A 23,724-nucleotide genomic window follows, 5' to 3' on the forward strand; every position below is an offset into this window, starting at 1 on the left:
ACTTAGGTCTTTAAGGATGACAACCCTCCCCCCGCCCCCCTAAAACCCTCAGGGCAAAGGTTTTAAGTTATGCCCTGGGGGCATATAAGGCTCTTATAGAAAGTTCTGTCGTAGAAAATTTAAAAGGGATCATTTGATTGGAAATTGAAAGGGATTGTGCCCTTTTTAATAGTCAAAAGTGATTGAAGGGCAACTAACCCTCTCTCACACCCACCATTTCCCCAAACACATGCAATCAAAATTTTGAGACAGCCATTTTGTTTAACGTAGTTGAAAGTTCTGGAAATTTGGTCTTTGAGGATGACAACCACCCTAACAGCCCTTAGGTAAGGGTTGTAATATATGCCCTAGGGGGCATATAATTTGTCTTTAGAAAGCGTTATCGTTTCAAAAAGGACTCATTCGATTGGAAATCGAAAGGCCTAGTGCCCTTGTTAATAGTCGAAAGTGATTGGAAGGCGTGACATTTTTATAGTAAAGATCGATGTGGGTATAATGTATTATTTTTGTTGTTGTTGGTGTTTAGACGTGGGCACTTTGTATCGAAGGAGTTGTCGTGGGAACTTTGAAAAGGGCTCATTCGATTGAAAATGGAAAGGGCTGAAGGCCTTTTTAATAGTCGAAAATGATTGTAGGACAACTAATTTCCCTCTCACCAAGACCTCCACATTTGGCTATGAGGTTTAAAAACTTGATGTTCTCTTAAGATTAAATCAAAATGCACTGTGTTAATGCTAATTCCCAATAAGGCATCTCAGTAGTATCCCAAGAACGACTGAGGGTATTATGTTCAAACTTTCGGGGCTACTTCTGCTCTTAAAATTTAACCAAATCTAAATAGCTTAAGTGTATCCAAGCTATCAAAGAAAGTAAACATTTTTTTTGTGAATGGTATCAAGTTTTCCATTTCAGGTCAGCTAGAGGAGGTATGAAACTAAATTAAACACTACTATTTGTGTCCAGATTTTTAAAAGGGTGTATGTTGTTAAAAATTGCTGAAAATTTTTCTCCAGCATACAAATAGCAGGCATAACTATAAAGTCTTATAAAAACGAAAAGATTTAAAGTATTATTTTCTTTTTCCCTGAAAAGACTATGTCAATATAAAACGAACAGAAATTAATTAAAAAAAACTTTTTCCACAAAAAGTTTTTCGAAGAAAAGTAAACAAATCCATTAAACAAAAAATGAGATCAAATAATCTACCAAGCGTGAAACTACCACAATTCAGCATCGATAAATAAATGAAACCCAAAACGAACAGAAATTACAATCAATAACCGAGTCAAACTGAAAACGAGCAGAAATTAACATAAGTTGGGCTAAAAACCCCTGTGCCTTCCCAAGGTCAGAACAAAATTTGCACTCTACTGAAAAAAATACAAATGAATGTACATTACCAGTTTAATATACATATACTGATATTTAGTAATCAAAATGTTAATACTATTTGATTTATTAAAGTTATAAAAGTAAAAACATTTATATTTTGAACAGTTGAAAGACAAGCGTCTTTCAACTGTTCATTACCATGGCCTGATAAGGGCCATTCTTTGCTAAGTGTTCATTTCCATGTATGACTTGAAGGCTTGACAAGGGCCAATCTTTACTAACTGTTCATTACCATTTGATTGCCTGGTTAAATAGATAATCGAATTAAAAGTACCGTCGATTGTCTCTATTCATTACTACTGTGAAAATCACTAAAATCAACAAAAACGTTTGAAAAAATTCAAGACGTTTTTGGACAAGTAGCTTTATATTGAAAAAAGGACACGATGACAAAAAACGCAAAAAGTTGAAAACATGAGAATATTTAGTGCTGACAACAAATACCTAGGACTAGTCAAATGCAAAGATTCATGAGAGAATTATTGGTGTCTCCTCTAGCTGCACCATCTACACTAAACATTAAGAACACAAAAATAGCTGATTTTTTAGCGTTTGAAGGCACTTTATTTACATTTTTACTGATACATAGGTTCACCTTTGATACCACTTTCGAAATTCCTAAAAAAAAATAGATTACTTTTATCAATACACTATCCGGGTAAAATAACCTTGTAGATACTAAAATTAAATTTGTTTTTATTAACCTCTGCAGGAATTATTGATATTCTTTTCAACTTGTTTTCGCCAGCTCATCGACTTTCTTTGTACTTTGATCACATAAAAGTAAATTTGTGGGTCATTTTTCTACCACTTCCGAATGTTCAAGTACTTCTAAATTTTCTAAGTACGAAGACAAATTATTGTCTTTGAGAAGGTTAAAGATTCGAAAATAATAAATATTGTTTTTCTTAACTCTTTTCCAAAATTGACTAAAAACTAGAAAGAAATTTATTTTAAGTCAAAACGAGGAGTGCAAAGCAAATTTGGCTTTGCGTAACTTGATCTTTTTAACTCGCTCTCCCACCTAATCGGTTTGGGTTTAATAAATACGAGAATGCAAATTTGGCCGACTTCGTTTTGCGCCCCTTGTTTCACTTATATCGTAGATTCTTGAGAAACAATTTCTTCTTTTTAGCCTATTTAGAAATCAAGCTGAAAAAAAAAAAGTTTGTTATTTAGTTTTATAATTTTTATTAAAGAGTTTTAGAGTTTTAGAGTTTTATATATTGAGCCTCGTGTTGATGAAATTGACAGCCGGCTTTGGTAGGATAATAGGGTAACCCACTTAAGACTTTGCTTCCAAGTGAATATATGAAAATTGTAGGAAACTACAATAACATTTCTAGATCTGGTGGGAGAAGGGCACGGATCCGAAAACCTCCCGACCCCTTTTTTATTTCTATTGAAGATTGAACGTTTACATCAGTCAACATGTCTACCAGCTATTTGTTTTGTGTGTGTGTTTTTTTTTTGGGGGGGGGGGGGAGGACCATATCCCATTTATAATACGCAAAATTTCTTGGATTTTATTTTCAAGGTGGAATTCTAAATCTAAAGAAGCGTGGGGAGTCTTTAGAACCTCCAAGAAATTTTTATTCAATGTACGGAAAAAGAGTAAAAATATAAGTTTTTACAAATTAGTCCACGAAACAAATTTAAGCCTATGTCAATAATTTGGATGAATTGAATTTTAAATGGTAAAGAGAATCACATCCCCTGGTATACAGGATTATGCTATGGAATATTGTTTCATTGAAGAAATAAACCATGCAAGCCATATCTGGATGTAAACCATAAAAAGGGTAGTTCATATGAGAATATTGGTTCATTTAACAAATAAACCATATAATCCATATTTGGATCTAAACCATAAAAAGGGTAGTTCATATGAAAATATTGTTTCATTAAGGAAATAGACCATATAAGCCATATTTGGATCTGAACCATAAAAAGGGTAGTTCAAATGAGAATTTTGTTTCATTGAAGAAATAAACGATAGAAGACATATTTGGATCTAAACAGTAAAAAAGTGTAGTTCATATAAGAACATTGTTTCATTAAAGAAATAAACCATACAAGCCATATTTGGATCTAAACCATTAAAAGGGTAGTTCATATGAGAGTATTGTTTCATTAAGGAAATAAACCATATACGCCACATTTGGATCTAAACCATAAAAAGGTCAGTTCATATGAGAATATTGTTTCATTAAAGAAATAAACCATATAAGCCATATTTGGTTCTAAACCCTAAAAAGGGTAGTTCATACGAGAATATTGTTTCATTAAAGAAATAAACCATATAATCCATATTTGGATCTAAACCATAAGAAAGGGTTGTTCATATGATGGGCTACAGCCCCAATTCTCCCTCTGAGAAGTTAGGAACATTAAGTTTCGCGTGCTAAAGATCCCAATGTTAGGAAATATGTTAAATAATAAAATGTGCACTTAACGTTATACATTTAACACACTTTTTAAAGGTAAACATCGGGTACTTTTCCCAGGCCCAAGCCTAGAATTTCAATACATTCAGAAAAATTACGAGAAGTAGTGGTCTTTCAGCCCCTTCCCCCTACAATTAATATTCAGTTGCACAGTTCCTCATTTCACTAATAAAATGTTTCCCAACTTTTACAGCAAATTAATTTGTATGCCTTTTCATAGCCTCACAGAGATCAAAACCATTTTCCTGTTAATTTCCAGTCTTTTATAAGACCTATGCGTCATCCTAATCCTGATCGATATGAAAGGATGAAATGCGTCATGGAATTTCTCGAGAAACATCTATGAAGACTATAAAGAATGTATATTTATCATCTGCAGAAAAGAAGATGGCAGAAGAATGGACGAGAGTTAACGTCAAAACCAGTTTGGCTCTCTTATAGGCACATACGGAGAAGCCTATGTTGTGGGGAAGTGACCTTGTGGAAACACATGAGATAAACGATTTGTATTATTGAGGTATTTAAGTAAATCACAAAGGGGCCTCCTCCTTTCTTGATTGTCTCCAGCCAGATAGGGTTACAGATTTCAGGTTTCAGGCCAATTGCTCTGTCTGCCTAAAAATGTATAGAAAAACAAAGTGCTTTATAATGTAGAGTAGTAGGGTATCACTATGATAGCAAACACGGGGATGCCACGAGAAGAAGTCCTTTTCTCCACCATCAGCCCAAATGGATTATATTCAGTTCAGCCGTTAATCTTGCATTAATTTGTATGACATTTTACTTAATAGCATTTTAGACCTCTAGTATTTACCTCCTAGATCTATTTGATTCTTGCGATTATTCCACTTATGGAGGACGGTCCGACTCAGGGATAGATACGGAAGATCAAACTGGTGAAGACTGTGAAAGTATTTCGTCGTCAGAAGGGACTAATAAACTTCGAGCAGTTAGTCTTCAAACTTTGGCTGAGCTATGTGTTCTTTGCTTTCGTAAGTGTTTCTCATATTTCTTTTAGAATTTGGTCTTGTATCTACTTGAAATTAAATAAAAAAAAACAGGTTTTTTTCAACTGAAAGTAAGGAGCAACATTAAAACTTAGAACGAAAAGAAATTATTGCGTAAATCAGAGGGTCACTCTCTCCTCAATACCTCGCTCTTTCGCTAAAGTTTGATTTTTGTGCCCGCTATTTAAGAATGACTCCTGAATGACAAAGGCCGTTTAGTTAGAATAATGAGCTCTTTTAAAAGTTCCCAGAGAAACTTTAGCATAAAGAGCGAGGTATTGAGGAGAGGGCGAACCCCTCATATACGTAATAGTTTCTGTTCATTTTAAATTTTAATGTTGCTCCTTACTTTCAGTTGAAAAAACTTGTTTTATTTTAAATTTTATTTCTGATCGTTTTTTAAATAACCTGAAAAATCCGGCTCCCCCTCTATGAAAAACTCCCTTCCCCACGAAAAATTCCTCCATGGAAAGATCGTTCCACGATACCCCCCCCCCCCCTCTACACCAGAAAATCTCCCCCCTCTTGAAAAACGTCTTTATACTTCATAATAACCAATACTAGGCCTATATGTAAACTATGGGCAAAGTTTATAGCTTGCAGGATTTCCCTGGCGACTGTGGGAGGGGGCCAAGTCATCCTGAAAGACATGGTTATTAGATTGTTTGACTATACTGAAACAATGGCAATTTCAAATGTTGATCGGGTGACTTTGGGGGAAAATGACTGTGGGAGGGGGGCTAGCTGCCCTCCAGTATTTTTGGTCACTTAAAAAGGGCACTAGAACTTTTGATTTCCGTTCCAATAAGCCCTCTCCCTATCTTCTACAATCACCTGTTCGATACGATAACCCCCACTTCCCCCCCCCCCAAAAAAAAAAAAAAAAAAACACGCATCCTTGATCTTCTTCCGGAAAAAAAAAATGCAAAATTCCATATTATTGTACATAAGTGCTTGAAACCTCTACAGTAGGGTTCTCTGATGTGCTGAATCTGATATTATTTTCATTAAGATCATTTGATATTTTGGGGTCGTTTCCTCACTTTTTCCAAAATTGGGCATATTTTCTTAGGCTCGTAACTCTTGGTGGGTAACATTAATTTTGATGAATTTTACATGTTTTGATTAAGCATCAAACTTATAATGTTTTGGTGCATCTATTGTTATCAAGAACCTGTCTCTTAGAGTTTCGGTTACTATTGAGCCGCATCGCTCCTTACTAACAGTTCGTTACTACAAACTGTTTGACTAGCTTAAAATCAGCTTTGTTTCTCTTCAGATCTTTTTTGTAATTGAATTAAAATAAAAACAAAATTCAACTGAAAATGGGGAACAGCATTAAAACAAATATAAATTATTCCGTATATAAGGAGGTTGTCCCCTCCTCGATGCCTTAGTCTTCCCGCTGAAGTCTTTTTAGCACTTTTAAAACAGCTTCTTCATCTAATTAAACGGCCTTTGTGTTTCAGGAGTCGTTGTTAAAAAACTAGGACAAACAGTCAAACTTTAGCGTAAAGAGCAAGGTATCGAGGAGGTGGCATCCCCCTCATGTACGGAATAATTTCTGTTGGTTTTGAGTTTTAATACTGCTCCTTACTCTCAGCTGAAAAAAACTTTTTTCTGTTTAATTTCTTATCGTTTTTCAAATAATGCTGGAAAATCTGCCCCTTCCCACTTCCATGAAAAATTTTCTTCATTTACAGAAAATTCCTAATTAGAAAATTCATCCCGCATACTCCTTCCGGCTAATTCCAATTTAAATGAAATTCCACCTGAAAAATTGTCCTTAGCATGCTTTCATTTGAAAAATACTTTCATTTCTAATCACTTTTCCAATCACTCTCAAAGTCCTCCCTTTTGTGGTAAATTTTCCCCGTAAAGCCAAACCTGCTGAAATCCCCCCCCCCCCCAGTGGGAAGTTGGTTTCCCAGAAAATACCCCTGCAAAATTACTCCTGCAGAAAATTATCCCATGGAGAATTCATCCTGCAGGAAATCCCTCCCCCCCCCCTCTAATGAAAATTTCCTCCAAGCAATTCCAAACCCGCTGAAAATTTTCCCCGTACAATCCCTAAAAAATCTCCAAATGCAAAATTGAGTTGGCAAAAAGAAAGTCAGACGAATAAAACAATTTCATAATTTCTAAGACCACACTGCTTTTCCATTTACGAAAAATTAAGCAAATGGGTTTTAATTTTAATAAAACAGTGAATAAATAACAACAAAATAAACACTTAATTTAAAAATACTCCGAATATTTCGGCCCCACGTCCGGGGGTCTTTCTCAACGGAAAAAAGAGAGAAAAAAAAAATAATCTTTTAAAAAAAAAATCACATACGTCGAAATACTAAACACGCGAAAACTAAACACGCGAAAAGAGAGAGAAAATAAAAGAAAATAAAATAGATATAAATAAATAAGTAGGAATCAAACTCACATCTTAGATAGAACTTCCATGCACTGGGGTATTTAACGCCATAAACAAAAGCGAATGTCTATAATGTTACCATTCGTCTCCTCACAATCAATGTATTGATACATGGAAGAAGAAAAGCCTTTGGAGAGCTGGATACTGTGAAGCACAATGTCACAAAGAAGACAATGCAACGAACCAGGAAGACTAGTATGCTATAGCTATTGATTAAGTGCCCCCCTCCCCGACTCTTCACCTTAAGTGCTGATAAGCACAGTAGTAGAAAGCTATCTTATACTCCCATGTGGCACCCCTGCTGCCACCTATAACTTTTTTGCACCCCAAATAAGGGCATAGCCTCCCTAGGGAGAATGATTGCGTAATCGGTCAATGACCTCTTTTTCCAAGGTCGATTTATTTGATGTTTCTATGTGTAATAACTCCGGAACGAAGGTTGCACCTGCGCATTGAATTCTAACGGGAACATTGTTATTGATCTAGGACTCGAGGGGGAAGTGAATTTCCAAGAACGTGATTGCGTAATCGATTGGGAATGTCATGGTGTCCAGAAATAGTATTTGTTGTTGTTGCTCTAGGCAATGTTATGACTTTCCAGGTAACAGTTAGATCACGTGTTTCCTTCTCAGCCAATCAGCGAGTCAGATACATCCTCCTTCTAAGTCAATCAGGGGGCTGGTTACATAGTAGCGGCGGAGGGAATATAAAGAAAGGATTTTTGCCCTAGTTTTATTAGTCTGTGAATAGAATTCAAAGGAGTGAGAAGAAGAACAGTTTTGACTTTACTCATTTGGATATATATTTGTAATAATGAATGGAATGTTTACCCTATTAGAAGTTGATAGTGGAGTTGATGATAATAATACAAGAGCACCAAACATTGCGGTGGAAATAACGATAGGATCGCGGCTTTGTCTGGAATGGGATGCAGTATATGCAAGATAAGTGATATCCTTGAGCAAATTTAAAATGGAGGATCAATTATGTTTCGCCGCTAAAGTTGATATAGCACATGTGAATAGACTTCAATGGGCTGGCAACTACAATTTACCATGTAAGTTCCGTTTTAATACATTTTCAAATAAAATTATTTTCCTTGGACATCCTCCAGTATATTCAGCTAAAACGTAAATGTATTCCTTTACCCCAAACCCCCCCCCCAAACCTTACAAACATCATTATAATCAATTGAAAACATAAAATATACCCTAACCCCCTCCCACCATTGTTTTACAATCCCAACTTCTCGCAAAAAGAAATAATTTTCCTTCGAGAAATTATAGCCTTTCTCTATTGTGATTTAAAGTGTCTACTGACTTCCGTCACTGTTGTTATTAACCTAACCTGGTTTTGACATAATGCTCTACGCGAGGTTAAAATTAGCTGTCACCCTTTTCCTATGTGTTTACGAACGCAGCAGCCAAAGTCAAAAGGAATTGTTTCTCCGTCAAAATTAAAACACTTTGAGGCAATTGTAATAATTAGGCGCAGACGCAATGCGCTATTTTGGAGAAGTGAAACAGATTATTATCAAGCTTTCTTTCGATAAAGTTTCTTTTATATTCCCGGGAGGGGGGCGTCAATCCAAGATTTTTTTCTGGGGAGGGGGTTAGCACTTTTAATAGTGACAAAATAGAAATGAAAGATTGTTTTTACCATAATTGTCTTCAACTTCAGTGTCTAACAATTTCTCTTTGATATTTTAGTGATTTTAGCTATAGCATTTGAATAAAAGCTAGTAAGATATATTCTTTTTTGATATGCCTTTCGCTTGAATATATCTCACGATTAACTCAAAGAGAGGGATGGCTTAATTTTCCTAAATTTCGGGCCGGAGGTTAAAATTAGCTGTCACCCTTTTCCTATGTGTTTACGAACACAGCAGACAAAGTCAAAAGGAACTGTTTCTCCGTCAAAATTAAAGCACTTTGAGGCATTTGTAATAATTAGGCACAGACGCAATGCGCTATTTTGGAGAAGAGAAACAGATTATTTTCAAGCTTTCTTTCGATAAAGTTTTTTTATATTCCCGGGAGGGGAGCGTGAATCCAGGATTTTTTTCTGGGGAGGGGGTTAGCACTTTTAATAGTGACAAAATAGAAAAGATAATTGTTTCTTACCTTAATTGCTTCTTCGTCATTTAGTGATTTTAGCTATAACATTTGAATAAAAGGTAGTAAGATATGACTTTCGCTTGAATAAAACACATGATTAACTCAATGAGAGGGTAGACTTAGGGTGGGTTAATTTTCTTAAATTTAGGGGGAAAGAATCTGGGTTTTTTGCTTTACTGAAAAGAGATAAAATGCTTTTCTAAACAAAATTATATGGATGAGGGTACTAACTTTCTTTCTGTAAAAAAGGGGCCAATTATTCTGATATTAATTTTTTCTCTTCTTTTTAAGGCAAATTATGAAGAATGTGTGCCCCCTCCTTCCAAGAAAGCCAGAGATGACGAGGCGGCCACCATACAGTCCTGTCAAAAACCGAAAAGAGAATGGTCGGCTTCTTATAATATGGTGAACCCTACCGGCTAATCTATGCAAGATCGTGAAATAGCCGGCCCAGCTACGCAAGAACATAGTGCTGCAGTCCCGCCCGCCCACCAACACGCACGACCTGGTCCATTGGGCAACCGAGCCAAGCCCGATTATGCAAATGTGATCATATTTCATATCTATCTATTTATTCATTTTTCAGTCCTTTTCAATCCCAATATAAACATATCTCAGTGGGATATTAACCCCTCACCCCCAACCATTGTTTTAAATTTATCTCCCTCGGAGATATCTAAATGTAATTTTTTACAATGAAACCACTCTTTTCTCTGCTCCCCCCCTCCCTCAGAGATATCTAAATATAATGTAATTTTTTGCAACGAAACCGCTCTTTTCTAATCTTTGCTATCGCTTCGATATCTCATAAACGAATATTTTTAGGTAATTTCTATTAATAATCACTGCCTTTGAAACTCAAAATGCTATTTTTTCTAATCTTTGCTATTTTCTCTGCATTCACCCCTATCTCTTCGCCGCTATCTCATAAGCGAATATTTTTCATGAAACTCAAAATCTCCTATTTTTCACAATTGAATATCACAAAGTTTTAAGAGAGAAGGAACTGAGAGATTATTCCCATTTATCTATCTTTCACATATGGATCCCGTAATTTGCGCAAGGATATTTTAAAATAACTTTCAATCTTACAAACCCTTGCCAATATTTTAGTGATGGGGAAACATTGTTGACAATATACTGAGTTAACGGTTTACAGAATTTAATTGTACTGTTTTCTCGTCTGAAGTTCAGACTTGGAAATCGGACCACTGGTGCGGTGGCCTACAATAATTGTGAGGTAATGAAGAGTTCACCGAACCTGTAGAACGGAATTAGAGAGAAACTTGGACTTATGCAGTCTAAGCGAATATTTCAACTTTTGGCGGACATTATGTACAGGGGCGAGGAGCCCAGACGGCACCAATGGGTCCGGGAAGGTCGGGGGGACGTACCGGGGGAAGCGCCGCGGGCCCGAGACGCGCTTCGGGCCTGTACCGTATCGTAGGGTGCGTCTCAGGCCCCGAGCCGCGCCACGGGGAGGCGCTGGGGCTCCGAACCGCGCCGAAAAAAAAAAAATTTTAGGGGGGGAGAGTGAGCAATTGTAATAGTGACAAAATAGAAATGAAATGATAAGGGTTAATTACTTCAGTGTCTAACAATTTCTCTTCGAAATTTAGCGATTTTAGCTATAACAATTTTACTAAATTTAGGGGAGGGGGCGTGACTCCATGATTTTTGTTGGGGAGGGGGTTAGCACTTTTAATAGTGACAAAATAGAAATGAAATTGAATTTAAACACTTTTTTTTTCAGATATAATAATGTTTGGTGTGATTGACACAGAATATATTGGTCTGAAATATTCCGCAACTGGCATTATATTCGAAGCAGCTTTCTTACTCCTAGACAATCAACGACGTGAAATTCATTGCTATAAATGGAACATCAGATACAATATGTATAAGTACGAGAAAAACAGATGGAGTCGAACACTAAATTTTATAAATCGAAAAGGCTTTTACGTTAATACCATACGACCACATAATGAAAATGGCTATGAAATAAAACATGTACAAGAGGAAATTCAGGAAATATGCAGTTTTTTCAGTGTGCAAGCTGTTTATGTTAAGGGAAACGTGCCAACTGATAAACTCTTACTAGAAAAATGTGATAAAAACATAGCATTATTCAATTTAGAAGACTTCAAATGTGAGAAATACCTGCATTCAGTCCATGACCCAGAAGATGAAGTTAGATATTTCGCTAAATGGATACCGGAAAAGATACCTGAAATGGACAAATGCATCAGATATCCAAAGTCCTAAACTTGCTCCTCCTCATATCAAATGGATTAAGCTTCTTTTTTTTAAATATGTCATTATTTTTTTTCAAATGTTTTAAATATGTTTAAGCAATAAATATCTTAAGCCTCAACCGTTTTTATTCTTTAGAATAGTCCATCACGATGAAAATTATACTTTCAGATTCAACATGCCAGGGAACACACTTTCAAGTTCAGCATGTTGGAGAACCATAAATAGTCAACCCTATAAAGGTAAGTTAACCCTAAATGGTTAAAGAATTTTTCTGAAATTATCTTAAGCCTGAGACGTTTTTATTCTTTAGAATAGTCCTTCGCCACGAAAATTAGACTTTCAGATTCAACATGCCAGGGAACACACTTTCAAGTTCAGCATGTTGGAGAACCCTAAATAGTTATCCATAAATAGATAAGTTAACTCTAAAAGGTTAAAGAATTTTTCTGAAATTATCTTAAGCCTGAGACGTTTTTATTATTTAGAATATTTAATAGCCAAGAAAAGTAGACTTTAAAATTCAAAATTCCATGGGAACACACTGTAAAGTTCAGCATGTTTGAGAACCCTAAATAGTCAACCCTAAAAAGGTAAGTTAACACTAAAAGGTTAAAGAATTTTTCTGAAATTATCTTAAGACTGAGAAGTTTTTATTATTTAGAATATTCCATCGCCACTAAAATTAGACATTCAAATTAAACATGCCAGAGAACACACTTTAAAGTTCAAAATGTTTGAGAACCCTAAATAGTCATCCATAAAAAGGTAAGTTAAACCTAAAAGGTTAAAGAATTTTTCTGAAATTACACTTTCAGATCCAGTATGTCAGGGAACACACTTTCAGGTTCAGCCTGTAGGAGAACCCTAAATTCTCATCCCTAAAAAGGTAAGTTAACCCTAAATGGTTAAAGAATTTCTCTATTTATGTAGATTTTCAACTAGCTACGGCTAAGTTTGTTAAAGACAAACTATTTTCTTGCGAAAACACACAAAATCAGAAAAAATTTTCAATGTTCCTTTAGTACCTACTCAATGTGGTTTAAATTAAGATATTTATACAGAGTTTCAACTAGCTATGTCTAAGTTTGCTAAAGACAAGCTATTTTCTTGAGAAAACACACAAACTCAGAAAAAATGTTCAATGTTCCTTTAGTACCTACGCAATTAGGCTTAAATGAAGATATTTATGCACAATTTCAACTAGCTTTGGCTAATTTTGCTAAAGACAATCTATTTTCTTGCGTAAACACACAAAATCAGAAAAAAATGTTCAATGTTCCTTTAGTACCTACGCAATTAGGCTTAAATGAAGATAATTATGCAGAGTTTCAACTAGCGATGGCTAAGTTTGAGAAAGTCAAGCTATTTTCATGTGAAAACACACAAAATCAGAAAAAATTTTCAATGTTCATTTAGTACCTACGCAATTAGACTAAAAATGAAGATATATATGCAGAGTTTCAACTATATATGGCTAAGTTTGCTAAAGACAAGCTATTTTCTTGTGAAAACACACAAAATCAGAAAAAAATGTTCAATGTTCCTTTATTACCTACGCAATTAGACTAAAAATGAAGATATCTATACAGAGTTTCAAATAGATATGGCTTAGTTTGCTAAAGACAAGCTATTTTCTTATGAAAACACAAAAAATCAGAAAAAATTTTCAATGTACCTTTAGTACCTACACAATTAGAATAAAAATGAATATATTTATGCATAGTTTCAACTAGCTATGGCTAAGTTTGATAAAGACAATCTATTTTCTTGTGAAAACACACAAAATCAGAAAAAAATGTTCAATGTTCCTTTAGTACCCTACGCAATTAGACTAAAAATGAAGATATTTATGCAGAGTTTCAACTAGATAAGGCTAAGTTTTCTAAAGACAAGCTATTTTCTTGCGAAAACACACAAACTCAGAAAAAATGTTCAATGTTCCTTTAGTACCTACGCAATTAGACTAAAAATGAAGATATTTATGCAGAGTTTCAACTAGCTATGGCTATGTTTGCTAAAGACAAGCTATTTTCTTGCGAAAACCCACAAAATCAGAAAAATGTTCAATGTTCCTTTAGTACCTACGCAATTAGACTTAAAATCAAGATATTTATACAGAGTTTCAACTAGCTATGGCTAAGTTTGCTAAAGACAAGCTATTTTTGGGCGAAAACACACAAAATCAAAAAAATTTTAAATATTTCTTTAGTACCTACGCAATTAGGATGAAATGAAGATATTTATAAAGAGTTTCAAGTAGATATGGCTAAGTTTGCTAATGACAAGATATTTTATTGCGAAAACACACAAAATCAGAAAAAATGTTCAATGTTACTCTAGTAACTACGCAATTAGTCTAAAAATGAAGTTATATATTAAGAGTTTCAACTATCTGTGTCTAAGTTTGCTTAGGACAAGCTATTTTCTTGCGAAAACACACAAAATCAGAAAAAATGTTAAATGTTCCTTTAGTAACCTCACAATTAGACTAAAAATGAAGATATTTAAGAAGAGTTTCAACTAGCTATGGCTAAGTTTGCTAAAGACAAGCTATTTTCTTGCGAAAACACAAAAAATCAGAAAAAATGTTCAATGTTCCTTTAGTAAATACGCAGTTATGATAAAATTGAAGATTTTTATGTAGAGTTTCAACTATCTATGGCTAAGTTTGCTAAAGACAAGCTATTTTCTTGCGAAAACACACAAAATCAGAAGTAAAATGTTCAATGTTCCTTTAGTACCAACACAATTATTATAAAAATGAAGTTATTTATGCAGAGTTTCAACTAGCTATGGCTAAGTTTTCTAAAGACAAGCTTTTTTCTTGTGAAAACACACAAAATCGGAAAAAAACTTTCAATTTTCATTTAGTACCTAAGAATTTAGGCTGAAATGAAGATATTTATGCAGAGTTTCAACTATCAATGTCTAAGTTTGCTAAAGACAAGCTATTTTCTTGTGAAAACACACAAACTCAGAAAAACTGTTCAATGTTCCTTTAGTACCTAAGCAATTAGGATTAAATGAATATATTTATTAAGAGTTTCAACTAGCTACGGCTAATTTTACTACACACAAGCTATTTTCTTGCGAAAACAAACAAAATTAGAAAAAAAAAATGTCTAATATTCCTCTAGTACCTTTGCAATTAGGCTGAAATGAAAATATTAATGCAGAGTTTCAAATAGCTATGGCTAAGTTTGCTAAAGACAAGCTATTTTCTTGCGAAAACACACAAAATCAGAAAAAATATTGTTAGGTTAGGTTAAGTTAGATTAGGTTAGGTTAGCCTACGTACGCGCGCATATAGGTTAGGTTAGGTTGGATTAAGTTAGGTTAGGTTAAGTTGGGTTAGGTTAGATTAAGTTAGGTTAGGTCAAGTTAGGTTAGGATAGGTTAGATTAAGTTAGGTTAGGCTAAGTTAGGTTAGGCTAGGTTAGCCTACGTACGCGTGCGTACGTAGGCTAACCTAGCCTAACCTAACTTAGCCTAACCTAACTTAATCTAACCTATCCTAACCTAACTTAACCTAACCTAACTGCGTAATTGCGTAGGTACTAAAGGAACATTGAACATTTTTTCTGATTTTGTGTGTTTTCACAAGAAAATAGCTTGTCTTTAGCAAACTTAGCCATAGCTACTTAAAACTTTGTATAAATATCTTCATTTCAGCCTAATTTCGTAGGTGCTAAAGAACAATTTAACATTTTTTTGATTTTGTGGGTTTTCACCAGAACATAGCTTGTCTTTAGCATACTTAGCCATAGCTAGTTGAAACTCTGAATAAATATCTTGATTTTAAGTCTAATTGCGTAGGTACTAAAGGAACATTGAACATTTTTCGGATTTTGTGGGTTTTCGCAAGAAAATAGCTTGTCTTTAATAGACTTAGCCATGTCTATTTGAAACTCTGCATAAATATCTTCATTTTTAGTCTAATTGCGTAGGTACTAAAGGAACATTGAACATTTTTTCTGAGTTTGTGGGTTTTCTCAAGAATATAGCTTGTCTTTAGCAAACTTAGCCATAGATAGTTGAAACTCTGCATAAATATATTAATATTTAGTCTAATTGTTTAGGTACTAAAGGACCATTTATCATTTTTTCTGAATTTGTGTTTTCACATGAAAATAGCTTGTCTTTAGAAAACTTAGCCATATCTCGTTGAAATTCTAAGTAGATATATTAATTTTTAGTGTACTTGCGTAGGTACTAAAGGACTATTTAAAATTTTTTCTGATTTTGTGTTTTTTCACAAGAAAATAGCTTGTCTTTATCAAACTTAGCCATAGCTAGTTGAAACTCTGCATAAATATCTTAATTTTTAGTCTAATTGTGTAGGTACTAAAGGAACATTGAACAGTTTTTCTGATTTTGTGTGTTTTCACTAGAAAATAGCTTGTCTTTAGCAAACTTAGCCATAGCTAGTTGAAACTCTGCATAGATATCTTCATTTTTAGTCTAATTGTGTAGGTACTAAATGAACATTGAACATTTTTTTCTGATTTTGTGTGTTTTCACAAGAAAATAGCTTGTCTTTAGCAAACTTAGCCATAGATAGTTGAAACTCTGCATAAATATCTTCATTTTAGTCTAATTGCGTAGGTACTAAAGGAACATTGAACATTTTTTCTGATTTTGTGTGTTTTCACAAGAAAATAGCTTGTTTTTAGCAAACTTAGCCATAGCTAGTTGAAACTCTGCATAAATATCTTCATTTCAGCCTTATTGCGTTGGTACTAAAGATACATTTAACAATTTTTTATGATTTTGTGTGTTTTCTCAAGAAAATAGCTTGTCTTTAGCAAACTTAGCCATAGCTAGTTGAAACTCTGCATAAATATCTTCATTTAAGCCTAATTGCGTAGGTACTAAAGGAACATTGAACATTTTTTCTGAGTTTGTGTGTTTTGTCAAGAAAATAGCTTGTCTTTAGCAAACTTAGCCATAGCTAGTTGAAACTCTGTATAAATATCTTCATTTAAGCCTAAATGCGTAGGTACTAAAGGAACATTGAACATTTTTTCTGATTTTGTGTGTTTTAGCAAGAAAATAGTTTGTCTTTAGCAAACTTAGCCATAGCTAGTTGAAACTCTACATAAATAGAGAAATTCTTTAACCATTTAGAGTTAACTTCCCTTTTTAGGGATGAGCATTTAGGGTTCTCCTACATGCTGAACCTGAAAGTGTGTTCCCTGACATACTGGATCTGAAAGTGTAATTTCAGAAAAATTCTTTAACCTTTTAGGGTTAACTTACCTTTTTATGGATGACTATTTAGGTTTCTCCAACATGTTGAACTTGAATATGTGTTCCCTGGCATGTTGAATATTAAAGTCTATTTTTCGTGGCGATGTAATATTATAAATAATAAAAACGTCTCAGGCTTAAGATAATTTCAGAAAAATTCTTTAACCTTTTAGTGTTAACTTACCTTTTTAGGGTTGACTTTTTAGGGTTCTCCAACATGATGAACTTGAAAGTGTGTTCCCTGGCATGTTTAATATGAAAGTCTAATTTTCGTGGCGATGGACTATTCTAAAGAATAAAAACGTCTCAGGCTTAAGATAATTTCAGAAAAATTCTTTAACCCTTTAGAATTAACTTACCTTTTTATGGATAACTATTTAGGTTTCTCCAACATGCTGAACTTTAAAGTGTGTTCCCTGGCATTTTTAATCTGAAAGTCTAATTTTCGTGGCTAAGGAATATTCTAATGAATAAACACTTCTCAGTCTTAAGATAAATTCAGACAAATTATTTAAACTTTTAGAGTTAACTTACCTTTATAGTGGTGAGTCTTTATGGTTCTCCAACATGCTGAACTTGAAAGTGTGTTCACTGGTTGGTTGAATCTGAACTTCTAATTTTCATTGTGATGGACTATTCTAAAGAATAAAAACGGTTGAGGATTAAGATATTTATTGCTTAAAAATATTTAAAACATTTGAAAAAAAATAATGACATATTAAAAAAAAAAGAAGCTTAATCCATTTGATATGAGGAGGACCATGTTTAGGGCTTTGTATATCTGATGCATTTTTCCATGTCAGGTATCTTTTCCGGTATCCATTTAGCGAAATATCTAACTTCATCTTCTGGGTCATGGACTGAATGCAGGTATTTCTCACATTTGAAGTCTTCTAAATTGAATAATGCTATGTTTTTATCACATTTTTCTAGTAAGAGTTTATCAGTTGGCACGTTTCCATTAACATAAACAGCTTGCACACCGAAAAAACTGCAAATTTCCTGAATTTCCTCTTGTACATGTTTTATTTCATAGCCATTTTCATTATGTGGTCGTATGGTTTTAGCGTAAAAGCCATTTCGATTTATATTAAAAGTGCTAACTCCCCCCCCTAAAAATTTTTTTTTTCGGCGCTTTTCGGAGCCACAGCGCATCCCCGTGGCACTTCTCGGGGCCCGCATCGCTCCCCGCGATGCTTCTCTGGCCCGTGGCGCTTCTCGGGCCCGCGGCGCTTCCCACGGTACTTCCCACAGAGCTTCCCGGACCCATCGGTGCATTCTGGGCTCCTTGGCCATTTACATAATGCCCGCCAAAAGTTGAAATATTCGCTTAGACTGCATAAGTCCAAGTTTCTCTCTTATTCCGTTCTACAGGTTCGGTGAACTCTTCATTAGCTCACAATTATTGTAGGCCACCTCGCGAGTGTTCCGATTTCCAAGCCTGAACTTCAGACGAGAAAACAGTACAATTAAATGCTGTAAACCGTTAACTCAGTATATTGTCAACAATGTTTCCCCATCACTAAAATATTGGCAAGGGTTTGTAAGATTGAAAGTTATTTTAAAATATCCTTGCGCAAATTACGGGATCCATATGTGAAAGATAGATAAATGGGAATAATCTCTCAGTTCCTTCTCTCTTAAAACTTTGTGATATTCAATTGTGAAAAATAGGAGATTTTGAGTTTCAAATGGTGAGCATTAATTGACTAGAAATTACCCATGAAAAATATTCGCTTATGAGATAGCGGCGAAGAGATAGGGGTGAATGCAGAGAAAATAGCAAAGATTAGAAAAAATAGCCTTTTTGGGTTTCAAAGGCAGTGATTATTAATAGAAATTACCTAAAAATATTCGTTTATGAGATATCGAAGCGATAGCAAAGATTAGAAAAGAGCGGTTTCTTTGCAAAAAATTACATTATATTTAGATATCTCCGAGGTAGGGGGGAGCAGAGAAAAGAGTGGTTTCATTGTAAAAAATTACATTTAGATATCTCCGAGGGAGATAAATTTAAAACAATGGTTGGGGGTGAGGGGTTAATATCCCACTGAGATATGTTTATATTGGGATTGAAAAGGACTGAAAAATGAATAAATAGATAGATATGAAAAAATGCTCACATTTGCATAATCCGGCTCGGCTCGGGTGCCCGAAGGACCAGGTAGTGCGTGTTGGAGGGCGGGCGGGACTGCAGCGCTATGTTCTTGCGTGGCTGGGCCGGCTATTTCACGATCTTGCATAGATGAGCCGGTAGGGTTCACCATATTATAAGAAGCCGCCCATTCTCTTTTCGGTTTTTGACAGGGCTGTATGGTGGCTGTCTCGTCATCTCTGGCTTTCTTGGAAGGAGGGGGCACGCATTCTTCATAATTTGCCTTAAAAAGAAGAGAAAAAATTAGTATCAGAATAATTTGCCCCTTTTTTACTGAAAGAAAGTTAGTACCCTCATCCATATAATTTTGTTTAGAAAAGCATTTTATCTCTTTTCAGTAAAGCAAAAAACCCATATTCTCTCCCCCTAAATTTAGGAAAATTAACCCACCCTAAGTCTACCCTCTCATTGAGTTAATCATGTGTTTTATTCAAGCAAAAGGCATATCTAACTATCTTTTATTCAAATGTTATAGCTAAAATCACTAAATGACGAAGAAGCAATTAAGGTAAGAAACAATTATCTTTTCTATTTTGTCACTATTAAAAGTGCTAACCCCCTCCCCAAAACAAAATCCTGGATTCACGCTCCCCTCCCGCGACTATAAAAGAAGCTTTATCGAAAGAAAGCTTAAAAATAATCTGTTTCTCTTCTCCAAAATACCGCATTGCGTCTGCGCTTAATTATTACAATTGCCTCAAAGTGTTTTAATTTTGACGGAGAAACAGTTCCTTTTGACTTTGGCTGCTGCGTTCGTAAACACACAGGAAAAGGGTGACAGCTAATTTTAATCTCCGGCCCCAAATCTAGGAAAATTAAGCCATCCCTCTCATTGAGTTAATCTTGCGATATATTCAAGCGAAAGGCATATCAAAAAAGAATATATCTTACTACCTTTTATTCAAATGCTATAGCTAAAATCACTAAAATATCAAAGAGAAATGGTTAGACACTGAAGTTGAAGACAATTATGGTAAAAAACAATCTTTCATTTCTATTTTGTCACTATTAAAAGTGCTAACCCCCTCCCCAGCAAAAAATCCTGGATTCACGCTCCCCTCCCGGGAATATAAAAGAAACTGTATCGAAAGAAAGCTTGATAATAATCTGTTTCTCTTCTCCAAAATAGCGCAGTGCGTCTGCGCCTAATTATTACAATTGCCTCAAAGTGTTTTAATTTTGACGGAGAAACAGTTCCTTTTGACTTTGGCTGCCGCGTTCGTAAACACATAGGGAAAGGATGACAGCTAATTTTAACCTCGCGTAGAGCATTATGTCAAAACCAGGTTAGGTTAATAACAACAGTGACGGGAGTCAGTAGACACTTTAAATCACAATAGAGAAAGGCTATAATTTCTCGAAGGAAAATTATTTCTTTTTGCGAGAATTTGGGATTGTAAAACAATGGTGGGAGGGGGTTAGGGTATATTTTATGTTTTCCATTGATTATAATGATGTTTGTATGGTTTGGGGGGGGGGGGGGTTTGGGGTAAAGGAATATATTTACGTTTTAGCTGAATATACTGGAGGATGTCCAAGGAAAATAATTTTATTTGAAAATGTAATAAAACGGAACTTACATGGTAAATTGTAGTTGCCAGCCCATTGAAGTCTATTAACATGAGCTATATCAACTTTAGCAGCAAAACATAATTGATCATCCATCTAAAATTTACTCAAGGATATCAAATATCCTGCATATACTGCATCCCATTCCAGACAAATTCGTGATCCTTTCGTAATTTCCACCTCAATGTTTGTCGCTCTTGTACCATTACCATCAACTCCAAAATCAACTTCTAATAGAGTAAACCTTCCACTCATTATTACAATTATATATCCAAATGAGTAAAGTCAAAACTGTTCTTCTTCTCACTCCTTGAATTCTATTCACAGACTAATAAAACTATAGCAAAAATCCCTTCCTTATATTCCCTCCGCCGCTACTATGTAACCAGCCCTCTGATTGGCTGAGAAGGAGGATGTATCCGACTCGCTGATTGGCTGAGAAGGAAACACGTGATCTAACTGTTTCCGGGAAACTCATAACATTGCCTAGAGCAACAACAACAAATACTATTTCTGGACACCATGACATTCACGATCGATTACGCAATCAAGTTCTCGGAAATTCACTTCCCCCTCGAGTCCTAGATCAATAACATTGTTCCCGTTAGAACTCAATGCGCATGTGCAACCTTCGTTCCGGAGTTATTACACATAGAAACATCAAATAAATCGACCTTGGAAAAAGAGGTCATTGACCGATTACGTAATCATTCTCCCTAGGGAGGCTATGCCCTTATTTGGGGTGCAAAAAAGTTATAGGTGGCAGCAGGGGTGCCACATGGGAGTATAAGATAGCTTTCTACTCACAGTAATGATATTTGAGGTGATGGACTGTGTGCTTCCCTAATTTATTTTTCCCACTCCATAAGTTTTTTTAAATACCTTAATTGGACCATGTTTTTACTGACGTTGTCTTTTTTATATTTTCTTGAACAATGTCGAATTTGGCCCCTGTCCTCTGGATATGAAAGGACATTTCCTTACTGTAAATTTTCGTGAACTGCTATGCATTTGAATGTAATTTTGTTTACGGCAGTAAGTTTAAGGAAAGAAAAATGCCATCAAACATCGTATATAAATGGAAAAATGAGAGATATTACCCTCCCAAGCTCCGAAATCTATTCTGGTAGTACTTGCTCACGTCTAAACTATCTAAAGTTCCTGGTGACATAGTTGGCCCCCTCCAACCTCTTCAAAATTTTTTTCCCGATAGGAAAGGGAAAGTAATATTTTCCGTTCAACAAAATCTACAATAAGAAGGGTGCTATCACCGAGCAGTACCTATCTTCAGACTTAATCCAACTGAAGGTAGGACACAGATTAATTTATACTGCCTCCCTCGCCAGACCTTCGTGGATATTTACCTAAATACTAACAAAAAGTAAAAAATATGTTAGAGTAAAAATATGCTTTTTGATAAATTAGGCACCTGTGTCCCTCCCACTACGTAAAAAAACCCCGCTACTCATCCTTAATTACTGCTGCAAGACCCCCCTCCCCCAAACAACTCTATCTTTGCTGAAAATCCTGCCCCTGGGAAATTCTGCCTGAAGAATTTCTCCTTAGCATGAAAAACAAAAGACTGGTTTTTTATTTAATTTCTGACTGTTTTCAGCTCAGGGTGGGAATCGCCCAAATGTCGAAAATTTTTCCCGGAAATCCCTCCTTCCTTCACCCAAATGGAAGGTTTCTCCCGCTCAAAGTTCCCAATGGAGAATTTCTCGTGGTGATAGTTCTCCCATGGAACATTTCTTCCGGTGATGATTCCCTCATGGAGAATTCCTTCTGAGGATTATCCCCCCGCACATAAAAATATCCTAGAGAATTCCAAACCTCCTAATAATTCCTCGAAAAATTCCCTCATAACATCTCCATACATAACATGGCGTCACCAAAGAGAAAGTGAGGTAACTAAAACCAATTTTGTATATGAATTCTGGTAAGTGTCCCCCCGTGTAAAATTTGCTCTGGAAAGTTTACCCCCAGAAACTTCCCTCCCAACTAGAAATTTGTTCCCGTAGAAAATACTCCTCCCCGGAAGACTCCCCCCCAAAAAAAAATCTGTTTACTTCCTAATAGTGTGCGTAAAACATGAAAGAAGTTCATAGGTTGCAGCCCTTCCCCTGGCGTCTGTGGGGGATCAAGTCATCCTCAAAGACATTTTATTAGGCCTTTTGACTATGCTGAACAAAATGGCTATCCCAAAATTTTGATCAGACGACTTTGGGGGAAAAAGGAACGCGGGAGGGGGTCAGTATTTTTGATATTTAAAAAGGGCACTAGAACTTTTTCCCATTAAAGGAGCCCTTTCCCAATCGTTTAGGATCACTTTTACCATACGATCACTCTTGGGAAAGAACAACAACAAAAACAAATAAAGACACATCCATGATCTTTCTTCTGGCAAAAGTACAAAATCCCACTTTTTTGTATACAGAAAACTTGAAACCTCTACAGTAGGGTTTTATGATATGGTGAATCTTGTGGTGTGATTTTCATTGAGATTACTTGATGTTTTCAGGGGGTTTCCCCTCTTTTTCAAAAATTAGTCAAATTTCCTTAGGTTTGTAACTTTTGATGGGCTATAGAAACTTGATGAATATTCTATATTTTGAATAACCATCGAAATTGGGTTATTTTAATGTATCCATTGTCATCAAGATTCTATTTCTCAGAGTTTCGGTTACTATTGAGCCACATCGCTACTTACTTACAGTTCGTTACCACGAACTGTTTGACAAGCTTGACACAGTACAACTGGAAAACGATCTGTAGCTATGCCATCTGTTGGGATTTGCACGTATAGAAATATTGGCTTGTGGCTTGATGACTTGACTTGACTTCATGTTACTCAATGATTAATTTTCCCGGAAGGAAATTAAAGTGTGATTCCTTTTAATTATCGTAATCATAGTTTCTTGTGTTTTTATGAAAGAATGCATTTTCGTCTTTTTCCTAGTCTCTCTGAAATACAAATAAAAATTAGAGATAAAATTAGTCACTATTACGCACGGTCGCTCAAATAACACGGTGTTTATATATATATATATATATATATATATATATATATATATATATATATATATATATATATATATATATA

At 35.1% G+C, this 23,724-nt stretch overlaps 1 protein-coding gene across 1 annotated transcript in view; it reads left to right on the plus strand.

Moving 5' to 3' along the window:
- Window positions 1-23,724, plus strand: part of LOC148949834 (RAS guanyl-releasing protein 2-A-like) — a 290,916-nt gene that overhangs the window by 35,330 nt on the left and 231,862 nt on the right. Inside the window, exon 3 of the mRNA XM_089091320.1 lies at window positions 4,661-4,831. Coding sequence (XP_088947446.1) covers window positions 4,661-4,831 — 171 coding nt within the window. The remainder of the gene's footprint in view (window positions 1-4,660; window positions 4,832-23,724) is intronic.

The sequence above is a fragment of the Artemia sp. Qi Xiang Cuo genome, chromosome 7 (genome assembly GCF_049724085.1).
Source record: "Artemia sp. Qi Xiang Cuo chromosome 7, ASM4972408v1, whole genome shotgun sequence".
Classification (NCBI taxonomy): Eukaryota; Metazoa; Arthropoda; class Branchiopoda; order Anostraca; family Artemiidae; genus Artemia; species Artemia sp. Qi Xiang Cuo.